At 49.1% G+C, this 17,902-nt stretch overlaps 2 protein-coding genes across 3 annotated transcripts; both read left to right on the forward strand.

Annotated features, from left to right (window-relative positions):
• The first annotated feature begins 137 nt into the window (after positions 1 to 137).
• On the forward strand, positions 138 to 10,061 carry TBCCD1 (TBCC domain containing 1). The gene is made up of 7 exons (XM_054282996.1): positions 138 to 491; positions 585 to 734; positions 2,140 to 2,506; positions 3,803 to 3,989; positions 5,320 to 5,817; positions 8,864 to 9,039; positions 9,587 to 10,061. The coding sequence occupies exons 1-6, from the start codon at positions 138 to 140 to the stop codon at positions 8,991 to 8,993; spliced, it is 1,686 nt and encodes a 561-aa protein (XP_054138971.1). The 3' UTR covers positions 8,994 to 9,039; positions 9,587 to 10,061.
• A 125-nt stretch (positions 10,062 to 10,186) lies between these two features.
• On the forward strand, positions 10,187 to 17,677 carry CRYGS (crystallin gamma S). Of its 2 annotated transcripts, none has more exons than XM_054282972.1 (3): positions 10,187 to 10,195; positions 16,466 to 16,760; positions 17,415 to 17,677. In XM_054282972.1, exons 1-3 carry the CDS (start codon positions 10,187 to 10,189, stop codon positions 17,675 to 17,677), a joined length of 567 nt encoding a protein of 188 aa, XP_054138947.1. The 2 variants fall into 2 exon arrangements, with proteins under 2 accessions (XP_054138947.1, XP_054138946.1); XM_054282971.1 differs by lacking the exon at positions 10,187 to 10,195 and adding an exon at positions 11,772 to 11,850 and having other exon boundaries at positions 16,466 to 16,708; positions 17,405 to 17,677.
• The last annotated feature ends 225 nt before the right edge of the window (positions 17,678 to 17,902 follow it).

The raw sequence follows: 17,902 nt of genomic DNA on the forward strand, positions 1-17,902 counted from the left end.
GCGAGCGCACCGCTTTTTCCCGCCCTCGCGCTGTCAGTCTCAGCCAATGGGCGGCGGCTCCCGGCGGGCGGGAACGGCCGTCTCTATGGAGCCCGCGGCGGAACTCGGAAGTGGCGGCGGCGGCGGCGGCGGTGGCGATGACGGCGGTGCCGGTGGTGCCGGTGGTGCCGGTGCGGCTGTGGGTGCGCACGGAGCCGTTCCTGGTGGGAGCGCTCCCGGCCCCGCCGCCCGCCCGCCTCGCCCCGCACTACCTGCGCAAGGCGGCCGCCTACGCCCGCGCTCGGGCGCACCAGGGCTGCTTCCCGCGGCTGAGCTGGCCCAGCTGGCGGCACCTTGCCTGCGGGAAGCTGCTGCTGAGCCCCGACATCGCCTGGCTCTACTTCGAGCTCTACCGCGGCCTCCGCGGGCCCTCCCCGCCGCTCCGCCTGCGCTGGGCCGAGGCTGAGGCGGCCTGCACCAGCGCCGAGGAGCTGGAGTGGGAGCGGAGCAAGGCAAGAGCCCGAGCCCGGCCTAGGGCAGGGGGAGCCCCGACCCCGCCGAAAGGGGAGCCCGGCCCAGGCTGACAATTCTCTGTCTCTCCCCAGCTCTCCGTGGACACGCTGCAGTTCCTGCTGTTCCTGTACGTGCAGCAGTTCCACAACGTGTCCCTGCGGCGCTCTCTGCTCGGGGACGAGTGGCCCAGCCCCAGGACCAAGTCTCCCTGCCTGTCAGAGAAATCGGGCACCGGGAATAAGGTACTTGTGCCTCCGGGATTGTCCGTGTGCAGGAGGAGCCTCTTCGCTCTGAGGGGGCTTGGGAAAGGAGCTGGTTTGTTCCCCGGAGGGTTTCACCTGTGAGCAGAGCTCCAGCTGCAGAGCTCCTGTTCCATAGTAAACAAAGGGAAGTTGCTGTGATCTCTACAGTTTATAAAAAGCTTCTTTAAATTTTTCCATGAGGCTTTCCTGGAGTCCAGAGCTGACTGGATATTCCCTGAGAGTCTTGGCAAATCTCCTTTTGAGAAGCAACAGTCTTTTTGTAAGGCAAGCAGGGAGCTCTCCTCATGCTCATAGTGCCTTTCCCATGATCCAGTGTGGAATTTTGGATTCCTGGGTGTCACATTTTGTTTCTGAAAGGGGAGTTGGTTGTTCAGCTGTAGATCAACCACATGGAAATGCTGTTTCCTTTTAAAATACTGCCAGGTATTTAGGAAGGAGTGAATTGGATGTGTCCTGTGGTCAGCTCTGTGTGGGAGAATGCAGTATAATTTGCAGCCCTGAGTAAGGCTATGCCAGCCTCTGGAATTCTGGCACAGATGTGCTGCTGTGAGTGGGATAAGCTGGTGAAATGTAGCTTGGGGCAAGCTGGAGTGATTAAAATAGGGGCTGGATAACTTTATTCTGAACTGTTGAACGAAAGTGGTGAGGACAAGGTGTAATCACAGCCCTGTGTTCCTGCAGCAAAACTCAGCTTCATGAAGCTCTGCCAGAATTGCAGTCTCCTTTTTTTTTTGGGCTGGAGCCCTTTAGAATTTGAAATAAGGATTCTTTCAGAGGGCTTGGTTTATTGGAGAAATGACCCTCTGCTTTTTATCCTGGCACTCAATCCTGGCTGCAGGGATTTTCCAGTGGAGCAGCTCCAGGACCTTGAGTGTCAATTATTGATTTGTGTCCTCCCTTTGAATGCCAGCAGCAGTGGCCTGGGTTTGTGTAGGGCTGTAGAAGAGTGTGGTGCTGGTCTCTAGCATGAAATACTTGGTACTTGAAGTTAGAATGAAATGCTTTGAGTTTTTGGGAGGAGGTGTCTTTCCAGCTTTGTGAGAACAGAGCAAGAGGAATGAGCACTGTGACTGACTGGCTTCCCTTGTTTTAGAAGGATTCTGAGCAAGGATTTGTATATATGATGTCCATATAGCTTCTCAGCTTGGAGAATTCACCCCTCATGTGTTTTCCTGCCCCTCCAGAACGAATACTTGGTACTTGAGTTGGTATTTTGAGTTTTTGGGGTGTCTTTCCAGCCTTGTGAGAGCAGAGCAGCAGGAATGAGCATTGTGCCTGACTGGGTTTCCTTCTTCTGGAAGGATTCTAAGCAAGAATTTGTATATATGATGTTCGTGGAGCTTCTTGGAGAACTCACCCCTTGTGTGTTTTCCTGCCCCTCCAGAACTGGGACGACCAGGAGCACCTTGCCTTTGTTCAGAGCCACCTCTTGGATATCTTGGAGCTGCTGCTGGAGCCAGAGCAGCTCTCAGCCTCCTCCCATTCCAGCTGCAGCAGCCTGGTGTCCTTGGAAGCCGTGTGTGCCCTCAGCTTCCTGCTGGAGGGCACCGTCAGCAATTCGGGCACCGTCCGTCCCCTGCACAAGCTGGCACTCAGGCAGCCCTGCCATGGCCTCAATGGGTACTCCAAAGGTTCCAGAACCTTCTCCCTGCCCAAGCTGGAGAGCTGGCTGCGCTCCTCCCTCACTGCCAATCCCCTGGGAATAACTGTCTGTGTCAATGCTGGCAAGAATCTCGTATGGGCACAGCAAGGTGGGCAAAACTGCTGGGGAGGTGTTGTTAGACAGACAGAAATATGGGAGAAATGGGGGTATGGGGGGACATTGGGATATGGGGGGACACTGGGATTGTGGGGGGAATGGAAATATGTGAGCAAAATAGAAATATACAGAAATATATATTTCTATATACAGAAATACGGTAAGTATGAGTATGGAAAAACAAAAGCAGAAGTGCACAGAAATGTAGAAATAAATATATAAAATAAATATAGTAAATATATAAATATAATAAATACCATAAAGATATAAATATAATAAAAATATATAGAAATAAATAGAATTACAAAAGTGTGGGGGGAGATTGGGATGTGGGGAGACATTTGGATGTGGGGGGGGAATGGAAATATGGGAGCAAAATAGAAATATATAGAAATATATAGAAATATACAGAAATATGGTAAGTACGAGTATAGAAAAACAAAAGCAGAAGTGCACAGAAATGTAGAAATAAATAGAAATAAATACCTTAAAATAAATATAATAAATAAATACATAAATACAATAAATATATAAATAAAATATAAAATATATGATAAAGATATAAATATAATAAAATATATAGGAATAAATAGAATTACAAAAGTGTAGATAAGTTGAAAAATACAAATAGAGGAAATTGGAAATACAGAAATAAATTTAGAAATACAGAAAAATAAATCTAGATAAATAGTATAAATAAAATTTAAAGGAAAAAAAAAACCAGAAATGAGAATTCATCTCTTGTTGCTGAGCAGGGATCTGGCAGTGGGGTGGGACCTGGTGTAGGTTTCCTTGTCTCAATCCAGCCCCTCTCCTTCAGGAAGATGGCAGTGAAGTCAAGACACTTTCCCCTTTAGGATAAGGAATTTAACTCAATGTTTTGTTTCCCTGACTGCAGGATCCCAAGAGGGGCAGGGAGGATGGGGAAGGGCTTAAGGATTGCGTCCTAGAGGGAGCATTTCCCTTTTTAAAACACACAATTCCTGCTTAAAACCCACCCTCAGGATCTTCCTGCTGAGCTGAATCTTGTGTTCAGCAACAGGCTTGTGGAACTGGAGATTCTTGAGCTTGTGGGAGGCTTTGAGTTCTCCTAAGTAATCTTGAAGTGGTTTTGATCCTTCAGTGTCTCTCAGTTTCTGAAATTTCTGGTGCCTTATGCTACTGACCTGCCCAGGAGGCATCAGGGATGGTGTGACTGCTGTGGGATGTACCATCCTTGACCTTTGGGGCTGATGATTTTCCTGAAGGGATTGCCCCACTCAGAACTTCTGTGGGCTTTGTTTTGCAGGGGGAGGATCAACCAGGAAAGCCAAGATTGCCTGCAGTGCCCGGGTGGTGCCAGAGGTGTCCCCCCTGGTGATGATGAGCCACGTGTACAAGCAGACCGTGGCCAAGAGCTCGGACACCCTGGTGGGGGCTCACGTCAGCATCTGTCGCTGCCACGATTCCTTCATTTACCTCCTGTCCCCTCTGCGGTGAGTTTGGCTTCTCCTGGACACAGCTGGGCTCCTGGCTGACCATGAGTGTGTCCTGGGGGCCAGGAGGCCAGTGGGATACTGGGGGATGTTAGGAAGAGCATTCCCAGTAGGTCAAGGAGTGATGCTGCCCCTCTGTTCAGCCCTGTGAGGCACAGCTGGGATGCTGGGTTCAGGTCTGGGTTCCTCAGGAGGGGCAAGGAGCTCCTGAGAGGGTCCAGTGGATGGTATGGAGATGATGAAGGGAGTGGAACATCTCCCTGATAAAGGAAGGCTGAGGGAGCTGGGTCTGGTTAGTCTGGAGAAGATGGATCCCATCAATCCATACAGAGATCTCCAGGTGGTGCCAGGCTTTGCTCAGCGCTGACAGTGACAGGAGAAGGAGCAATGGCCATAAACTAAAACACAACAGAACTTCCTTCTATTGCAGCTGCCCAGGGAAGAGGTGGAATCTCCCTCTCTGGAGACATTCTAAACCCACCTGGACACGTTCCTGTGTCACCTGCTGCAGGTGACCCTGTGGTGGGGTTTGCAGGGATCCCAGGATGAGGGCAGAGATGAGAATCTTGATTCCATGTTTCAGAAGGCTGATTTATTATTTTATGATATTTATTATATTAAAAGAAAATTATATATTAAAACTACACTAAAAGAATAGAGAGAAAAGGATTTCATCAGAAGGCCAGCAAAGGAAAGAAAAATGATAATAAAATCTTGTGACTGACCAGAGAGTCCGAGGCAGCTGGACTGTGGTCATTAATTAAAAACAACCACATGGACCAATCAAAGATCCACCTGTTGCATTCCACAGCAGCAGATAATTATTGTTTTTCTTTTCCTCTGAGGCTTCTCCGCTTCTTAGGAGAAAAAATCCTGTGTCACAGACATGTTTTATGAAAAATCCTTTTGCTAGGATTTTTTTCTCCTAAGAAGCTGAGAGGCCTCAGGAACAAAATGTAAACAATGGTTATCTGCTGCTGTGGAATGCAACAGGTGCATCTGTGATTGGTCAGATGTGGTTGTTTTTAATTAATGGCCAATCACGGTCCAGGTGGTTCGGACTGTCTTGTTATTGTTCCATTCTTTTGCTTTCCTTGCCAGTCTTTTTATGAAATCCTTTCTTCTATTCTTTTAGTATAGTTTTAATAATATATATATATATATGTAATAAAATAATAAATTAGACTTCTGAAACATGGTCCTTGTCTCTTCCATCTTCCTGTGAGCACCACCACAATCCTGGCAAAAGGATTATGTCTGTGACAGTGACCCTGCCTTGGGCTGGATGGAGCTTCCTTCCACCTCTGATGGTTCTGTGTTTCTGTGGCAGATCTGTGACCATCGAGAAGTGCCGGAACAGCACCTTTGTCCTGGGCCCTGTGGAGGTATCAGTGCACGTCCAGGGCTGTGACAACGTCAAGGTCATCGCGGTTTGCTATCGCTTGTCCCTTTCGTCCACCAAGGGCTGCACTTTCCACACCCTCACACCCACGCAGCCCCTCATCCTCTCTGGGAACCAGGAAGTCAGCTTTGCCCCTTTCCACACCCATTATCCCATGCTGGAAGACCACATGGCTCAGGTGGGCTTGGCCACTCTGCCAAACTACTGGGACAGCCCCATGCTGGTGTGCAGGGACAGCGGTGACACCAGCGTCTTCCGGCTCCTGCCCCCCTCGGACTTCTACACCTTTGTGATTCCCTTTGAGATGGAAGGAGACACCACAGAGACCCCGGGGGGGCTTCCCCAGGAGTACCAGGAGGTGCTGAAGAAGCGGGAGCAGAAGGTGCAGGTGTGGCAGCGCATGGTGAAGGAGGCAGGGCTGAGCAGGTGAGTGTCCCCTCAGCCACGTGGACAGAGGGTTGTTTGATGGGGATTTCCACAGAAATCCTTGAAGGGTGGCTTGGGTTGTGTGAGCCATGGCTTGCAGGCCAGTCCTAGAGCATGAGTAATTAGCAGTCCTGGGATTCTGCTTGGTGATGGGGGAAGGCAAATGCTCACAGGCATAGCTCAGGATTGGAGAATCCCAAAATGTCTTGGGTTGAAAGGTGCCTTAAAGCTGATCCTGTTCCCTGCAGTGGAACATCTTCCACTATCCCAGGTTGCTCCAAGCCCTGTCCAACCTGGCCTTGTACAGTTCAGGGGTGGAGCAGCCACAGCTTCTCTGGGCACCCTGTGCCAGGGCCTCACCGCCCTCACAGGGAAGAATTTCTTCCCAATATCCCATCCATCTCTGCCCTCTGGCAGTGGGAAGCCATTCCCCTTTGTCAGGTCACTCCAGTCCCTTGTCCAAATCCCTCTCCAGCTCTCCTGGAGCCCCTTTAGGCACTGGAAGGTGCTGTGGTGTCTCCCTGGGGCCTTCTCCTCTCCAGGTGAACACCCCCAGATCTCCCAGCCTGGTTTCAGCCCCTGGAACACCTCCATGGCCGCCTCTGGATTCCAGCAGCAGCACATTCTTGTTGTGTATCCCAGTTGGGTATCCCAGAGCTGAAGGCAGCCCTGCAGGTGGAGCCTCACCAAGTGGAGTGAAGGGGGACAATCCCCTCCCTCACCCACACTGCTCCTGAGGAGGTGCTTTCTCGTGGCTGCATTTTCCCAGCTTGTGAGACTCCAGGAAAAGCACTCCCAGATGCTGCTGAGGTGAGGGATCCACCCTGGCAGTGGATTGGGCCAGGGCTGGGTGTGCACCCTGAGCTGCCTGGGGTCCCTCTTAGCCCAGCCTTCCCCTTGGATTGAAGCTGTAAATGGCTGTCCCAGCCCTTGCTGAGGGAATGTGCTCGTGGATCATTGTAGCAGATCACCTTTGGGCAGTAACTTTGAAGTTCCTCTGCCCAGCTTCCTTGGCAAGCACAGAATGGGGATAAAACCCCATTTCAAATATCTGTTGTTCTTCCCAGGCTTCTGCTGCTTCCCTGCACAGTTTTGGGAAGGAGTTTGGCCTGTCAGAACCTTCCTGTGAAAGAAATGTGAGGAAATAGGGATTGATGTGCTTAGATTTGCCATCATCTGCTGCAGTCACAGGAAGCAAGAGCTTGCTGCTTATTCCATAAAAGGGGGGAAACTCTGGCAAGTTTAGAAGCTTGTTGAAAAGAAAGTGGGCAGCTGACAGTGGAAAATGTCTGTTGTCTCCTGCAGGCAGGGAAACAAGAAGGGAGACAAGTAGGAGGCTTAGAGCAAACAGGATATCAGGCTTGTAGAAAGAAAAAAGCTGCTGTGCTCGAGCGGGGAGGTGAAAGAGAGTGTTAGAAATAAGAAGACATCTTTCAAGAAGTTGAAGTTGTCTGATTGAGGAAAGTGGGGCAAAAAAAGAATGTAAATCCTGCCAGGCTGAAAGTAAAACCCCCGTAAGACAGGACCAAAAAGACAGCTTGAGGAACAACTTGCAAAAGCATAAAATCCTGTTTATTCATTTTCCTGAGCGTATCAGACAGAAAGTCTTTCAGGGTCAGCAGCAGATCAAGGTAGAGAAAAAGCTCTTGGAGAAGATAAATCCACAAGGGAAGAAAGAAGTGGCTGCCTTTGTGTTCACTGGGGAGGAATTTGGGTTAGTTTGTGTTCCAAAACCCTGCTTTGTGGGGAATGGCTCAAACGGAAGAGAACACACACACAGCAGCCTTAACTTGAAAAAAGGATGTGGATACATGGAGCCTGTCTGAGGGTGAGTGGGACAAAACTGAATAGAATGGCCTAAATTGGAAGGGACCTTAACAAGGGAAGGGAAGGGACCAAGCAGATTCCCCTCCTGTCATGGGCAGGGACACCTTCCACTATCCCAGGCTGCTCCAAGCCCTGTCCAGCCTGACCTTGAGCACTTCCAGGGATCCAGGGGCAGCCCCAGCTGCTCTGGGGACCCTGTGCCAGGGCCTCACCACCCTCACAGGGAACAGTTCTTTCCCAGTATCTCATCTGACCCTGCTCTCTGGCAGTGAGAAGCCATTCCCCCTTGTGCTGTCACTTCAGGCTCTTGCAGAGTCTCTCTCCTTGTTTCTTGTAGCTCCTTTAGGCACTGGAAGGCCACAGTGATTTCACCCTGGAGTTTCTCTTCTCCAGGCTGAACAATTCCAAATCTCCCAGCTTTTCCTTAGAGGAGGGATGCTCCATCCCTCTGATCACCTTTGTGGTCTCCTCTGGAGCTGGTTTCCTGCTTTTCCCAGTACAGAATGGGGTCAGCACATCAAATTAGGAATGGGTTCAAAGCAAACCCACATAAAATCTCCAGAATACTGAAAAGTGTTCATTGCTGTTCAGAAATGAATTGTGTAAACTGCTTGAAAAAGTACATCAGGACCTACTCAACACCTGTGCCACCTTTGGCTTGAGAAATTCCAGATGTGAGCTGATCCCAGAGGGCTGGGATGCTGTTCTGGAGATGCTTTTGGGCATCTGACCAGTGCCAGTTAGCCTGAGCTGAGTGGCCCACCCTGTTAGGCTTGCCAAAAACACCCCAAACAGAAAATGATGTGAGATTTGTTTATAGGTGCATTTTTTTTTCCTGATCTCCTTCCTCTCTGGTGCTGTCAGAACAGAATTTTGTGTCCTTATTGCTTAACCACTGGTTGTTAATTTTAGTCTTCCTTTTCAGACAGTTTTTCAGCTGTGCCCTGAGGAGAAAGTGGAGGCAGCCCTGGAGCAGGGTGGTTGTGGTGGTGGGATGGAGAATTTTGTATGACTTCTCCAATTCCACCAGGTTCTGCCTTTGGGGTTCATTATCATCACATCCACTCAGTAATAACCTTTTCTGCAAGGTTCAGGAACCAACCCTGGCTCTTCCTGATCCATCTGGAGACTTGTTTGGATAGTGAAGGCATGGTAGAAGTATACTACTGTGAATAAATGTGAATTTTTCCATATTTCCCTGCTGCTGTGTCTGTTTCAGGGATCAGAGGAAACAGCTCCAGGCTGTGGTAGAAGACAAATTCTATGAGTGGCTGGTTCAGACGGGGAACAGGCAGCAGCTGGACAGCCTGGTCCCTCCTGCCCTGGGCTCCAAGCAGGCAGCAGGATAACATTCCTGGCCAGGATAACATTCCTGGGCAGCAGGAGGAAAGGGAGGTGAGTAAAAGGCTTCCTTTCCTTCGTTCATCTCTTCCCCCAAGAACTGTCCCATGTTGGTGTGCACAGCCAAGGCAGAGGTAGGAGAAGGGACTGTTCTCACAAGAGCCTGGCCTTTGGGTTTAGTTCTCAATTTCCTATCAAAACCCATTTTTAGCTGAAATCTCTGTCCTCAGCATGGCCTTGCTGCCAAGTTTGATTTGTTGGAGGCATCTCTAAGGCAGATGGGCAAATTGCGCATAATGTGATACAAAACTGATTGGAATAGCTGCTCTTTCAAAGAAACTGTATATTGACGTCCACCCATCTCACTTTTTGCTAAAGAGAGTTGAGTGAGACTTGGGTCATTCTTACAATAAGACTTTAGATAATTCTCACTCTTCCCAAACAGAAGTGGTTTAGGAGCTGGAGACCTGCCTTTATTGTGCTCTTCTGCCATGGCGTGTTTCAAACTGTTAGAAAATTGTTTTATTTTTGATTTAGCCTTTGAATTCCTTTTTCTTTGCTGGTGTTAGAAGTAAAATTGTCTCCTTTTATTTTGTTCCAGAGCTCTGGGAGCAGCCAGTGATCCACTCAGCCCAGTTCTCATTAAGACTTTGTGCCATCCCAGCTGCACCCACTGGATCTGACAGCCAGCCATGGTGTGGATGGGACTGCCTGGCTGCTGTGGGATTCCTGAGCATTGCTGCTTTCCCAGGAATGTGCTGTAGCCATCCTGTAGGTGACTGAGAGGTGCCTGGCACTGGGGGAAGATGAAGTGTGCCTTGTTGCAGAGCTGTCACAGCAGTCCATAGTGTCCAACACACCAGCTTTCCTGGGACAAAGCTGGATGCAGGCCCTGGGCATCACCTGCATCCTCATGGTACAAACCAGTGGTGCTGTTTTAATAAATGTGAAAATGAAAAGTTTAATTTTTTTATGAATGAAATCAAACAGGTTCTTTTTTAATATGAAGATGGCACTTTTAGAAGATAAATTTTTGTATATGGTTGCATTGTTTTGACAAATGTCAATAAACCAGATTTGTTGGATAAACCTGGCACATGTCCTGGAGAAGGGGTTTTACCTGTACTGTTGGTCTTAGGGGGACACAGCATCTTTTATCTTAATGAAATTTGAACCTGTCAGACAGAGAAACTGCTAATTTATGGGGAAAGTGGGTCAAAAAAAGAATGTAAGTCCTGCCAGGCTGAAAGCAAAACTCCTGTAAACTTCAGCCATGCAGCTGAAGGCTGCCCTGGCACAAAGTTTTGAAACCAGCCCTATTCCTGTCTCTCATAATTTTCATAAAGATTATCAGCTTGAATAAGCACCATTCTCATGTGCTGGTGGGATGTGTTTTGGGGAGATGTGCTCATAGCTGAGCACTTAAATAAGCTTGGAAAATAGGCAAAGGCATTGCATGGATGAGTGGAGGCAGCAGCTGGTGGTGCCTTGGGAAGAGCTCTCCAAGCTGAGTGAGGGGAAGGCACAGTGCTCTTGAGTGCACAGCCTCAGAGTTCCTCTGAAGGTCTCCTGGGCAGGCAGGTGAGGTGAGTTCATTATATTTATTCTATTTATTTAAGATGATTTATTATATTTAACCAAACTCTAAAGGAGGGATGTGTGAAGTGACCACAGCTTTGAGCTGTGAACCTGCTGATAGAACCCACCTTGTGCTTGAACTGTGATCTTCAGGAGTTAAAAACTAAATCAGTCCAAGTGGCCTCAGTGAGAGCAACAGCTCTGGGTGATTCAAGGCTCCTAAAATGCGAAGAGGAGCAGCTGCTGATTGTGTGTGCCCCAGGCTCTCCCATCTGCCTGCATTTACAGAGCTGCTGTTGCGAGAGTGCTTGTCCTGACAGATTTGAAAGAGGGGCTGCGTGTTTCGGGCGCTGCTGTGCCAAATTCGTGTCCCTTTGTCTCGCTAAGCCTTTGGGCTGGGGCACTGAATAGCTGCAGAGGTGGTTTTTCATAATGCACTGCCGGGGGGGTGGCTGTGGAAGCCAGTGATCCTCGGCCTGCCTGCTCCCAGGGCCAGAGTGTGGCCGAAGGGAAAACTCCTCTGCTCCAACCTCAGGTGCTGGGCTGAGAGTTGGGGTTCAATTTGTGACACTTGAAGAGACAACAGAAATCTGGGCATCGTTTGATGTGTGAAATCACTCACTTTGTGGGGAGTGGGGAGGTGGCCACACTTCCTTCTTTCCCTCTATGTCAGGAGGTGTTTGGAGCGGTGTGGCTCCAGCTGAGGGTGTCCCAGGAAATTCTGCAGCCTCTTTGCTGCACAGATGTCTCCATTGAGAGCTTTCAATGCACAGCTGGTCTTTGCAATCCTCTAGTGTCTGCCCTGAGCACTTGTTTGTTGTTCCTTAACTGCATCCTTCACTGCACCAGAACATTTCCTGATGAATACCATGTGCCCTCCTTACAAATGGGGTGGGTCTCCAAGAGCCAACGAGGATTCCTTCTTGTTTAACAAGCTTGGAAGGGAGGGAGCAGCCAAATGACCACTTGTCCCTGGCAGGGGGCTGCGTGTTTTGAGTGCATTTGGCAGAGTTTTGGTGTTCTGACTCAGCAAATGGTAACAAAGGGAGGATGGCGAAGCCTTCCTTTATTCCATAATCCTGTTTGCTTTTCTGGAAATCGGCTATAGCCTCAGAATCACTGACTCAATTTTTGGATCCTATTCTCATGACAAAGCGGCTGTCTGGTTTAAAACAAGCCCGTTATAAAAAGGGCACCTCGGATCCTGGCTGTTTGTAACAGCTGCTGACGTTCCTCCGGCACAGGGGAGCTTGGCTGGAACAGAAAATGTCCAGAGCTGGAACCAAGGTAGGTTTGTTTGCAGTGTATATTCATGATTTTGGCTAAAAGTGCAGAATTTTGCAGGGATGAATTTTCGAGAAACTTTGTTTTTTTTGTTCTGCTGACAGCTTTCTCCTCTGTCAGTGTGTGGGCAGGGGGAGATGCTTGAAATCCCTCCTCACGTGGAGGGAAGCTGGAGCTGAGCCCTCCCAAGTATTTTCCCAGATTTTGGCTGGTTCCTCTAGGTGTGGCTCTGCCAGAGGATGGAGTCAGGCACAGTGACTGGTGAGAAGCATTTTGAAATGGTTCTGAATCAGCAGGGTCTGATGCCTTGTGAATTGGGGGCGGAGGGGCAATGCCAGCTGGGAATCACTGCACCTCCAGAGCGGGGTCTCATGGAAAGGTCCCTTGGAGAGAATGTGACTGCCAGCACCAACAGAGCTGCCACATCCCTTTTCCATGGTGGAGCAGAGGGTGTGCTGAGACAGAAAGGCTCCATGGATGGCCATGGCACAGAAGGGAACAGTGTTCCCTGAGGGATGATGCACACCGGCCTTGGGATTCGGTGCAATCGGCAGGGATGAACTGAAATCAGAGGAGTTAGGCTGGGAAGCTCAGCTTCAGCTGGAGAGACATCTCAGGTGGGGATCCAGCTCCTCAGGCTTGGGTTTAGCAGAGCTGAGCTGGCTGATCCCACAGAACTTGTACTGGGTCTGGGCAGGGAGAAACAGCTGGGAAAGGAAAGGAGGGTGGGGACTTGGGCCAGTGTCCCCTATGGAATACCAAACACTAGGAAGCTGTGGGAAGAGCTTCATCTGAGTTTAGCTTTTGGGCTGGTTTCCTTTCAGCCTGTGGAGGCTGTGAGACCCAAGGGGCTTTGGAAGCACAGTGGGTTTGGCATCTCTGGCCCCGGCTTTTCTGTGTCCTTCGGCTCTGTGGCTCTCAGGCTGTTGGGCTGGGAAGCCGAGGAGGGTGTGTTGGTGGCTCCTGGATCCTGGGGTGCAAACTTTCTGTACATAAACCTAAAAAAGGTACTGGGGAACTGCAACTGCTCCATCCTTGAGTCTCCTCTCAACTTGGAAAGCCTTGAGCCTTTCCCCAGCCGCAAGCCGTGTCCCCTCAGAGTGTGCCACAGGAAATTTATGGAATATGTACTGCTGGGGGGCAGCAAGATGGCCAGAAGGAGTTATCTCCTAGTTCTCTATGCTGTACTCCTGTTTAGCACATTCCAGGGAGAAGAAAAGGGCAAAACAGGGAATTAAACACCATTTCTCACAGCCCCGGTGAGTGATCGGCCCTGGAAAGGGATCACTCCTGATAGAGGAGTGAATGTTTTTTATGAGTTGGATACTTTTTTATGAGTAAAAATTTGATATTTTTTATGATTTTCCTTCTAGCTAAGCTACTGTTGAAAAGAAATATGTGATAACTCAGGTGAGGTGACCAAAGTGAGAGTTTTACATTCCTGCAAACAAGATCTGCTCTCACAAATGTGGTATGTGCTTGGTAACCCCCAAAAGGCAAAGTTTGGACATGGAGAAGTTAACAGGGGAGTGCTGGAACAGAGCTCCTGCAGGGTTTGGCTGAAGGAAAGCGATTTCCCTGCGAGTGAAAGGGGACAGAAACAAAGCTGCAAATCTGGAATTGGAATCTGTAATTAGTCTATGGGTGAAAACATCAGCCTGAATCCATGCAGGAAAGCTGGGAAGCAAAGGTCTGAAAGGAGCTGAGGGTGTGTCTGAAGGGCTGTGCTGGAGAACGGGAGAGGAGGATCCCTTAAATTCTGAAATTAAACCAGGGAGCAGCACTTAGGTTGGACTTAGGAACAGCCATATCCTTAATGTGTATATATATCCAAGCCTTTGGGTTTCTTTGGCTTTGTGGTTTTGTAAATATAGGGAAAATTCCCCCCTGGAAACATCAGGCTCCAGTTTGGTTGTGTGAGGCTGGGTGGGGAAGGAACATCACTGAATCCCAGAACAGTTTGGGTTGGAAAGGACCTTAAAGCCCATCCAGTTCCACTCCCTTCCATGGGCAGGGACATCTTCCACTATCTCAGGCTGCTGCAAGTTCCATCCAAGCTGGCCTTGAACTCATCCAGGTTCCCTCTGCCCAGAAAGCAGATCCACACTGGGCAGAGTTCATCATCATCAACCATATGGGGCAGGAGTGGGACAGGATCAGTGCTTGGGACTGATATTGGAGAGAGGGATCAGCTATCCCAGCAGAGAATAATGCTGAACTGGGAATAAATGAATCCCTGCAGAGGCTTTTCCAGGGCTGCTGTGGCTTCCTTGAACACTGGCTTCAAGAAGAGGGTGACTGGCAATGCATGACTGCCAAACCCAGTGAGCAGAGCTTTCGGTGCTGCCTTTGGGTCAGGCTGGCAGATTTTTTGGGTGATACCTTTAGGGACAATGATCTAGAAGCAGCATGTGGAAAAGGCAGTGAGTTGTGGCCAGGAAGACCTGGCCAGTGTGGTTAACTGCTCAAGAGTGGGAAAACAGGAGCTGGGCATTTCAGTGCTCTCCTTTCACAGCCCTCATTCACTGCTGGAAATGTCAGAGGGATTCCCAGCTCTCCACTGAAAGTGGGAAGAACTTGCTCAGGATGTTCGGGGACAGGTTGTTTTGTGTGCATGAAATTCTTTGTGATGGCAAACCAGTGCTTGAAATCAAGAGGAAAATAACATTATCCTAATAAATGTTTAGTAACAGGCCACAAAATCAAGAGCATGAATCGTCTGGCTTGACCAGTCTGACTCCCCAGATCCCTTGGTCAGGCTGGTGGGACACGCTGACCAGCCAGCTCCAGGAAAACTCTGGCTAATTTAATTTTTAGCACAAAACAAATGATTAAAAAAAAAATGAGAGAGTTGTCCTGGATTTGTGTTGAAACACTGACAATGAATGATTTTTGAAGAGCAGGGAGGTTACATTCATACCAGTAGCCAAAGCACTGTAGGTGAAGTACTGCAGGTGGGGATGTGTCTTAATAATCACACTATGGAAAAAAAAACTGGGAAAAATGGATTGTGGACCACTGCATGTTGGGTGTGGCCAGAAGGATTCTCTCTAGATCATCTGGTGTTGTGAGCAAGCGAGGGGTGTAGTCAAGATAGATGGGATGGTTTGGGAATCCTTTTGGAGAAGAGCAAAGTTTGATGAGTAATTGTCACCTGGAAGGATCTAAAAATGGGGCTGGAGAAAGGACTGGTCTGGTCTAGGGCTTGGCAATATTTCCATGAAGGGATTTTTGAGGAAAACTGGGTCTCCTCTCCAGGGCTGGCTGTGTGGGTGATGCCTCAGGTGGGAGGAATGGAATTCACTCATCAGCTCCCAAGATCATCTCAAGCCAGGTTGTTTTCAAGGATAAAGTGCTTTGGGGTCAGCACCCCAGCTATAGAGCAGCTCTTGGGAAAGAAATGTGGGGATGGATCTTGAATTTGTCAGAGGTTTCATTGACTTGCGGCAACCAAAGCAGAACGGGCCAACTGCAAATACAATCCTTGGATATCCTTAAAACTGCTACCAACCATGAACATGGAATGCTCCCTTAGTTTCTCCTGGCATGGGCAAAGCTGTGTTCAGCTTTGGGCAGTGAGTTTTGAGAAAGGAAGTTTTGGGTTGTTCAAGTGGGAACAAGGACGGGCTAGAAGACATGACCTGGAAGGAAAGAGACTTCTTGACCCCCTTCAGATCAGTAAAGATCTCACTGCAAACACTTGGTAAGAAAACATAAAGGAAATAATAGAATTGTTAAGGCTAGAAAAGCTCTCTAAAGGCATCAAGTCCAACTGCTAACCCAGTGCTGCCAGACTCACCCATGTCCCCAGAAACCTACTTTGTAAATTCCATTGACTTCTCACAGCTCTCCAGCCATAATTTAGTAACTCCTGATCTAGAGAGGGTGGGAGGGAATTGCTTTGATGGTGTTTTGTTGGAAAAAGGATAGAGACTTCTCTGTGGGAGTGTTGTGTTGGACTGGGAGAGAACAAAGGTCTGGGAAGGGCAGAACAGTGGTAGCAGCTGGAGGCATTGAGGCCAGACAGGTGAATTAGTCTGTCTGACTGCAGTTGGTCCCGTTCCAAGGCTGGGCTTGATAATTTCTGATATCTTGAGTATTGTATTTGTGGGGTGCCCAAATGAAGGGAGGAATGATGAATCTGACTCCATGTTCTCAGAAGATTAATTTATTATTTTATGGTGCTATATTATATTGAAGAATACTAAACTAAACTATACTAAAGTATACAGAAAGGATACTTACAAAATGCTAAAAAGATAATGAAAACTTGTGACTCTTTCCAGAGTCACAAGTCACTACACAGTTTCGCCCTGATTGGCCAAAGTGTGAAAATAACTCACAGCAGAATCCAATGGAACAATCATCTGTGGGTTAACAATCTCCAAATACATTCCACATGAGCAAAACACAGGAGAATCAAATGAGATAAAAATTGTTTTCCTTTTCTCTGAGGCTTCTCAGCTTCCCGGGAGAAAAATCCTGGGTGATTTTTCAGAGAATGGGAATGCCACACTCGAGGGCTCTGCTTTCAGATATTTCCTGCCATGATGTGGCTGGAATATGGAGATGTTCTGGATGAGGAACCTCCCCTCTCTGCCCCCTCTGCTCGTTTCAGGTCACCTTCTATGAAGACAAGAACTTCCTGGGCCGTTACTACGAGTGTGACAGCGACTGCCCTGATTTCCACAGCTACCTGAGCCGCTGCAACTCCATCCGTGTGGATGGAGGCACCTGGGTGGCCTACGAGAGGCCCAACTATGCTGGGAACATGTACGTGCTGACCCACGGGGAGTACCCCGACTACCACCACTGGATGGGCCTCAACGACCGCCTGGGCTCCTGCAAGTACATCCAGATTGTAGGTATCACCCCTCGCCAGGGGATGCTGCCATTTATCCCATCCTGGGAGGGTTTCATGTGGGGGAACGTGGTGTTCATCTTTCTGGGGAGCCACAGAGGGTGGGCTGAAAGGATTTGGTCCCGCAGTCCTGCTCTGGGAGTAGCAAGGTGTCTGGTGTGGGGGAGAAGGTGAGTGTGTCCCAGTTGGATTGCAGTGGGGAAAGGCAGATCTGTGGTGGTGCTCACAGGGGCCCCAGGACGAGGGAAGAGATGAGAACCTTGACTCCATGTTTCAGAAGGCTGACTTATTATTTTATGATATAGATATTATATTAAAACTTTACTAAAAGAATAGAAGAAAGGATTTAATCAGAAGGCTTGAAAGGAAGGGAATGGAGTGATAATAAAATCTTGTTACTGACCAGAGAGTCTGATACAGCTGACTGTGATTGGCCATTAATTAGAAACAACCACATGAGACCAATCACAGATTCACCTGTTGCATTCCACAGCAGCAGATAACCATTGTTTACATTTCATTTCTGAGGCCTCTCAGCTTCTCAGGAGGAAAAATCCTAAGGAAAGGATTTTTCATGAAAGTTGTCTGCGACACCCACCCACAGGGCAGGGAGGTAGAACTGGATCATCTTTAAATCCCTTCCAACCCAAACTCTATAATTTTCTCTTCCCCCACCCTTTTATTTTTTTTTTCTAGCCAAGTGGAGGCCGAGGCCACATCCAGGTGTTTGAGAAGGGAGATTTTGGCGGGCAGATGTTCGAAGCCACCGAAGACTGCCCCTCCATCATGGAGGAGTGGCACATGCGTGAGGTGCACGCCTGCAGGGTGCTGGAGGGCGTCTGGGTGTTCTACGAGCACCCCAACTACCGGGGCCGGCAGTACGTGCTGCCCAAGGGGGAGTACCGCAAGCCCGTGGAGTGGGGCGCGGCCAGCCCCGCCGTCCAGTCCTTCCGCAGCATCTCCGAGTGAGCCAGCCCCGTGCTGGGCTGCTACAGCCCCCAATAAAGCAACTGAGTCGCTCAGCTCCGCCTTGTCCTGCTTATTCTTGGGATTTGGGTGCGACGTGTCCTGCCTTGGGGAGCTGGGGTGGAGCGGAGCCTTCCCTGCCTCATTGTCACCCCCTTCCCCATTCCCTGCCCTTCTGAGCCCGGGGGAGCTGGGGTGGAACAAACCTTCCCTGCCTCATTGTCACCT

This window comes from Melozone crissalis, unplaced genomic scaffold, assembly GCF_028551555.1.
Source record: "Melozone crissalis strain CALT ecotype California unplaced genomic scaffold, PUWL_Pcris_2 ptg000034l_1, whole genome shotgun sequence".
Classification (NCBI taxonomy): domain Eukaryota; kingdom Metazoa; phylum Chordata; class Aves; order Passeriformes; family Passerellidae; genus Melozone; species Melozone crissalis.

Coding starts and splice junctions, on each gene's coding strand:
- TBCCD1 (XM_054282996.1), top strand. CDS start 138: ATGACGGCGGTGCCGGTGGTGCCGGTGGTGCCGGTGCGGCTGTGGGTG. Junction 2,507..3,802: donor TCTCGTATGGGCACAGCAAG/GTGGGCAAAACT, acceptor TTTGTTTTGCAG/GGGGAGGATCAACCAGGAAA. Junction 3,990..5,319: donor TACCTCCTGTCCCCTCTGCG/GTGAGTTTGGCT, acceptor TTTCTGTGGCAG/ATCTGTGACCATCGAGAAGT.
- CRYGS (XM_054282972.1), top strand. Junction 16,761..17,414: donor ATTTATCCCATCCTGGGAGG/GTTTCATGTGGG, acceptor AGCCAAGTGGAG/GCCGAGGCCACATCCAGGTG.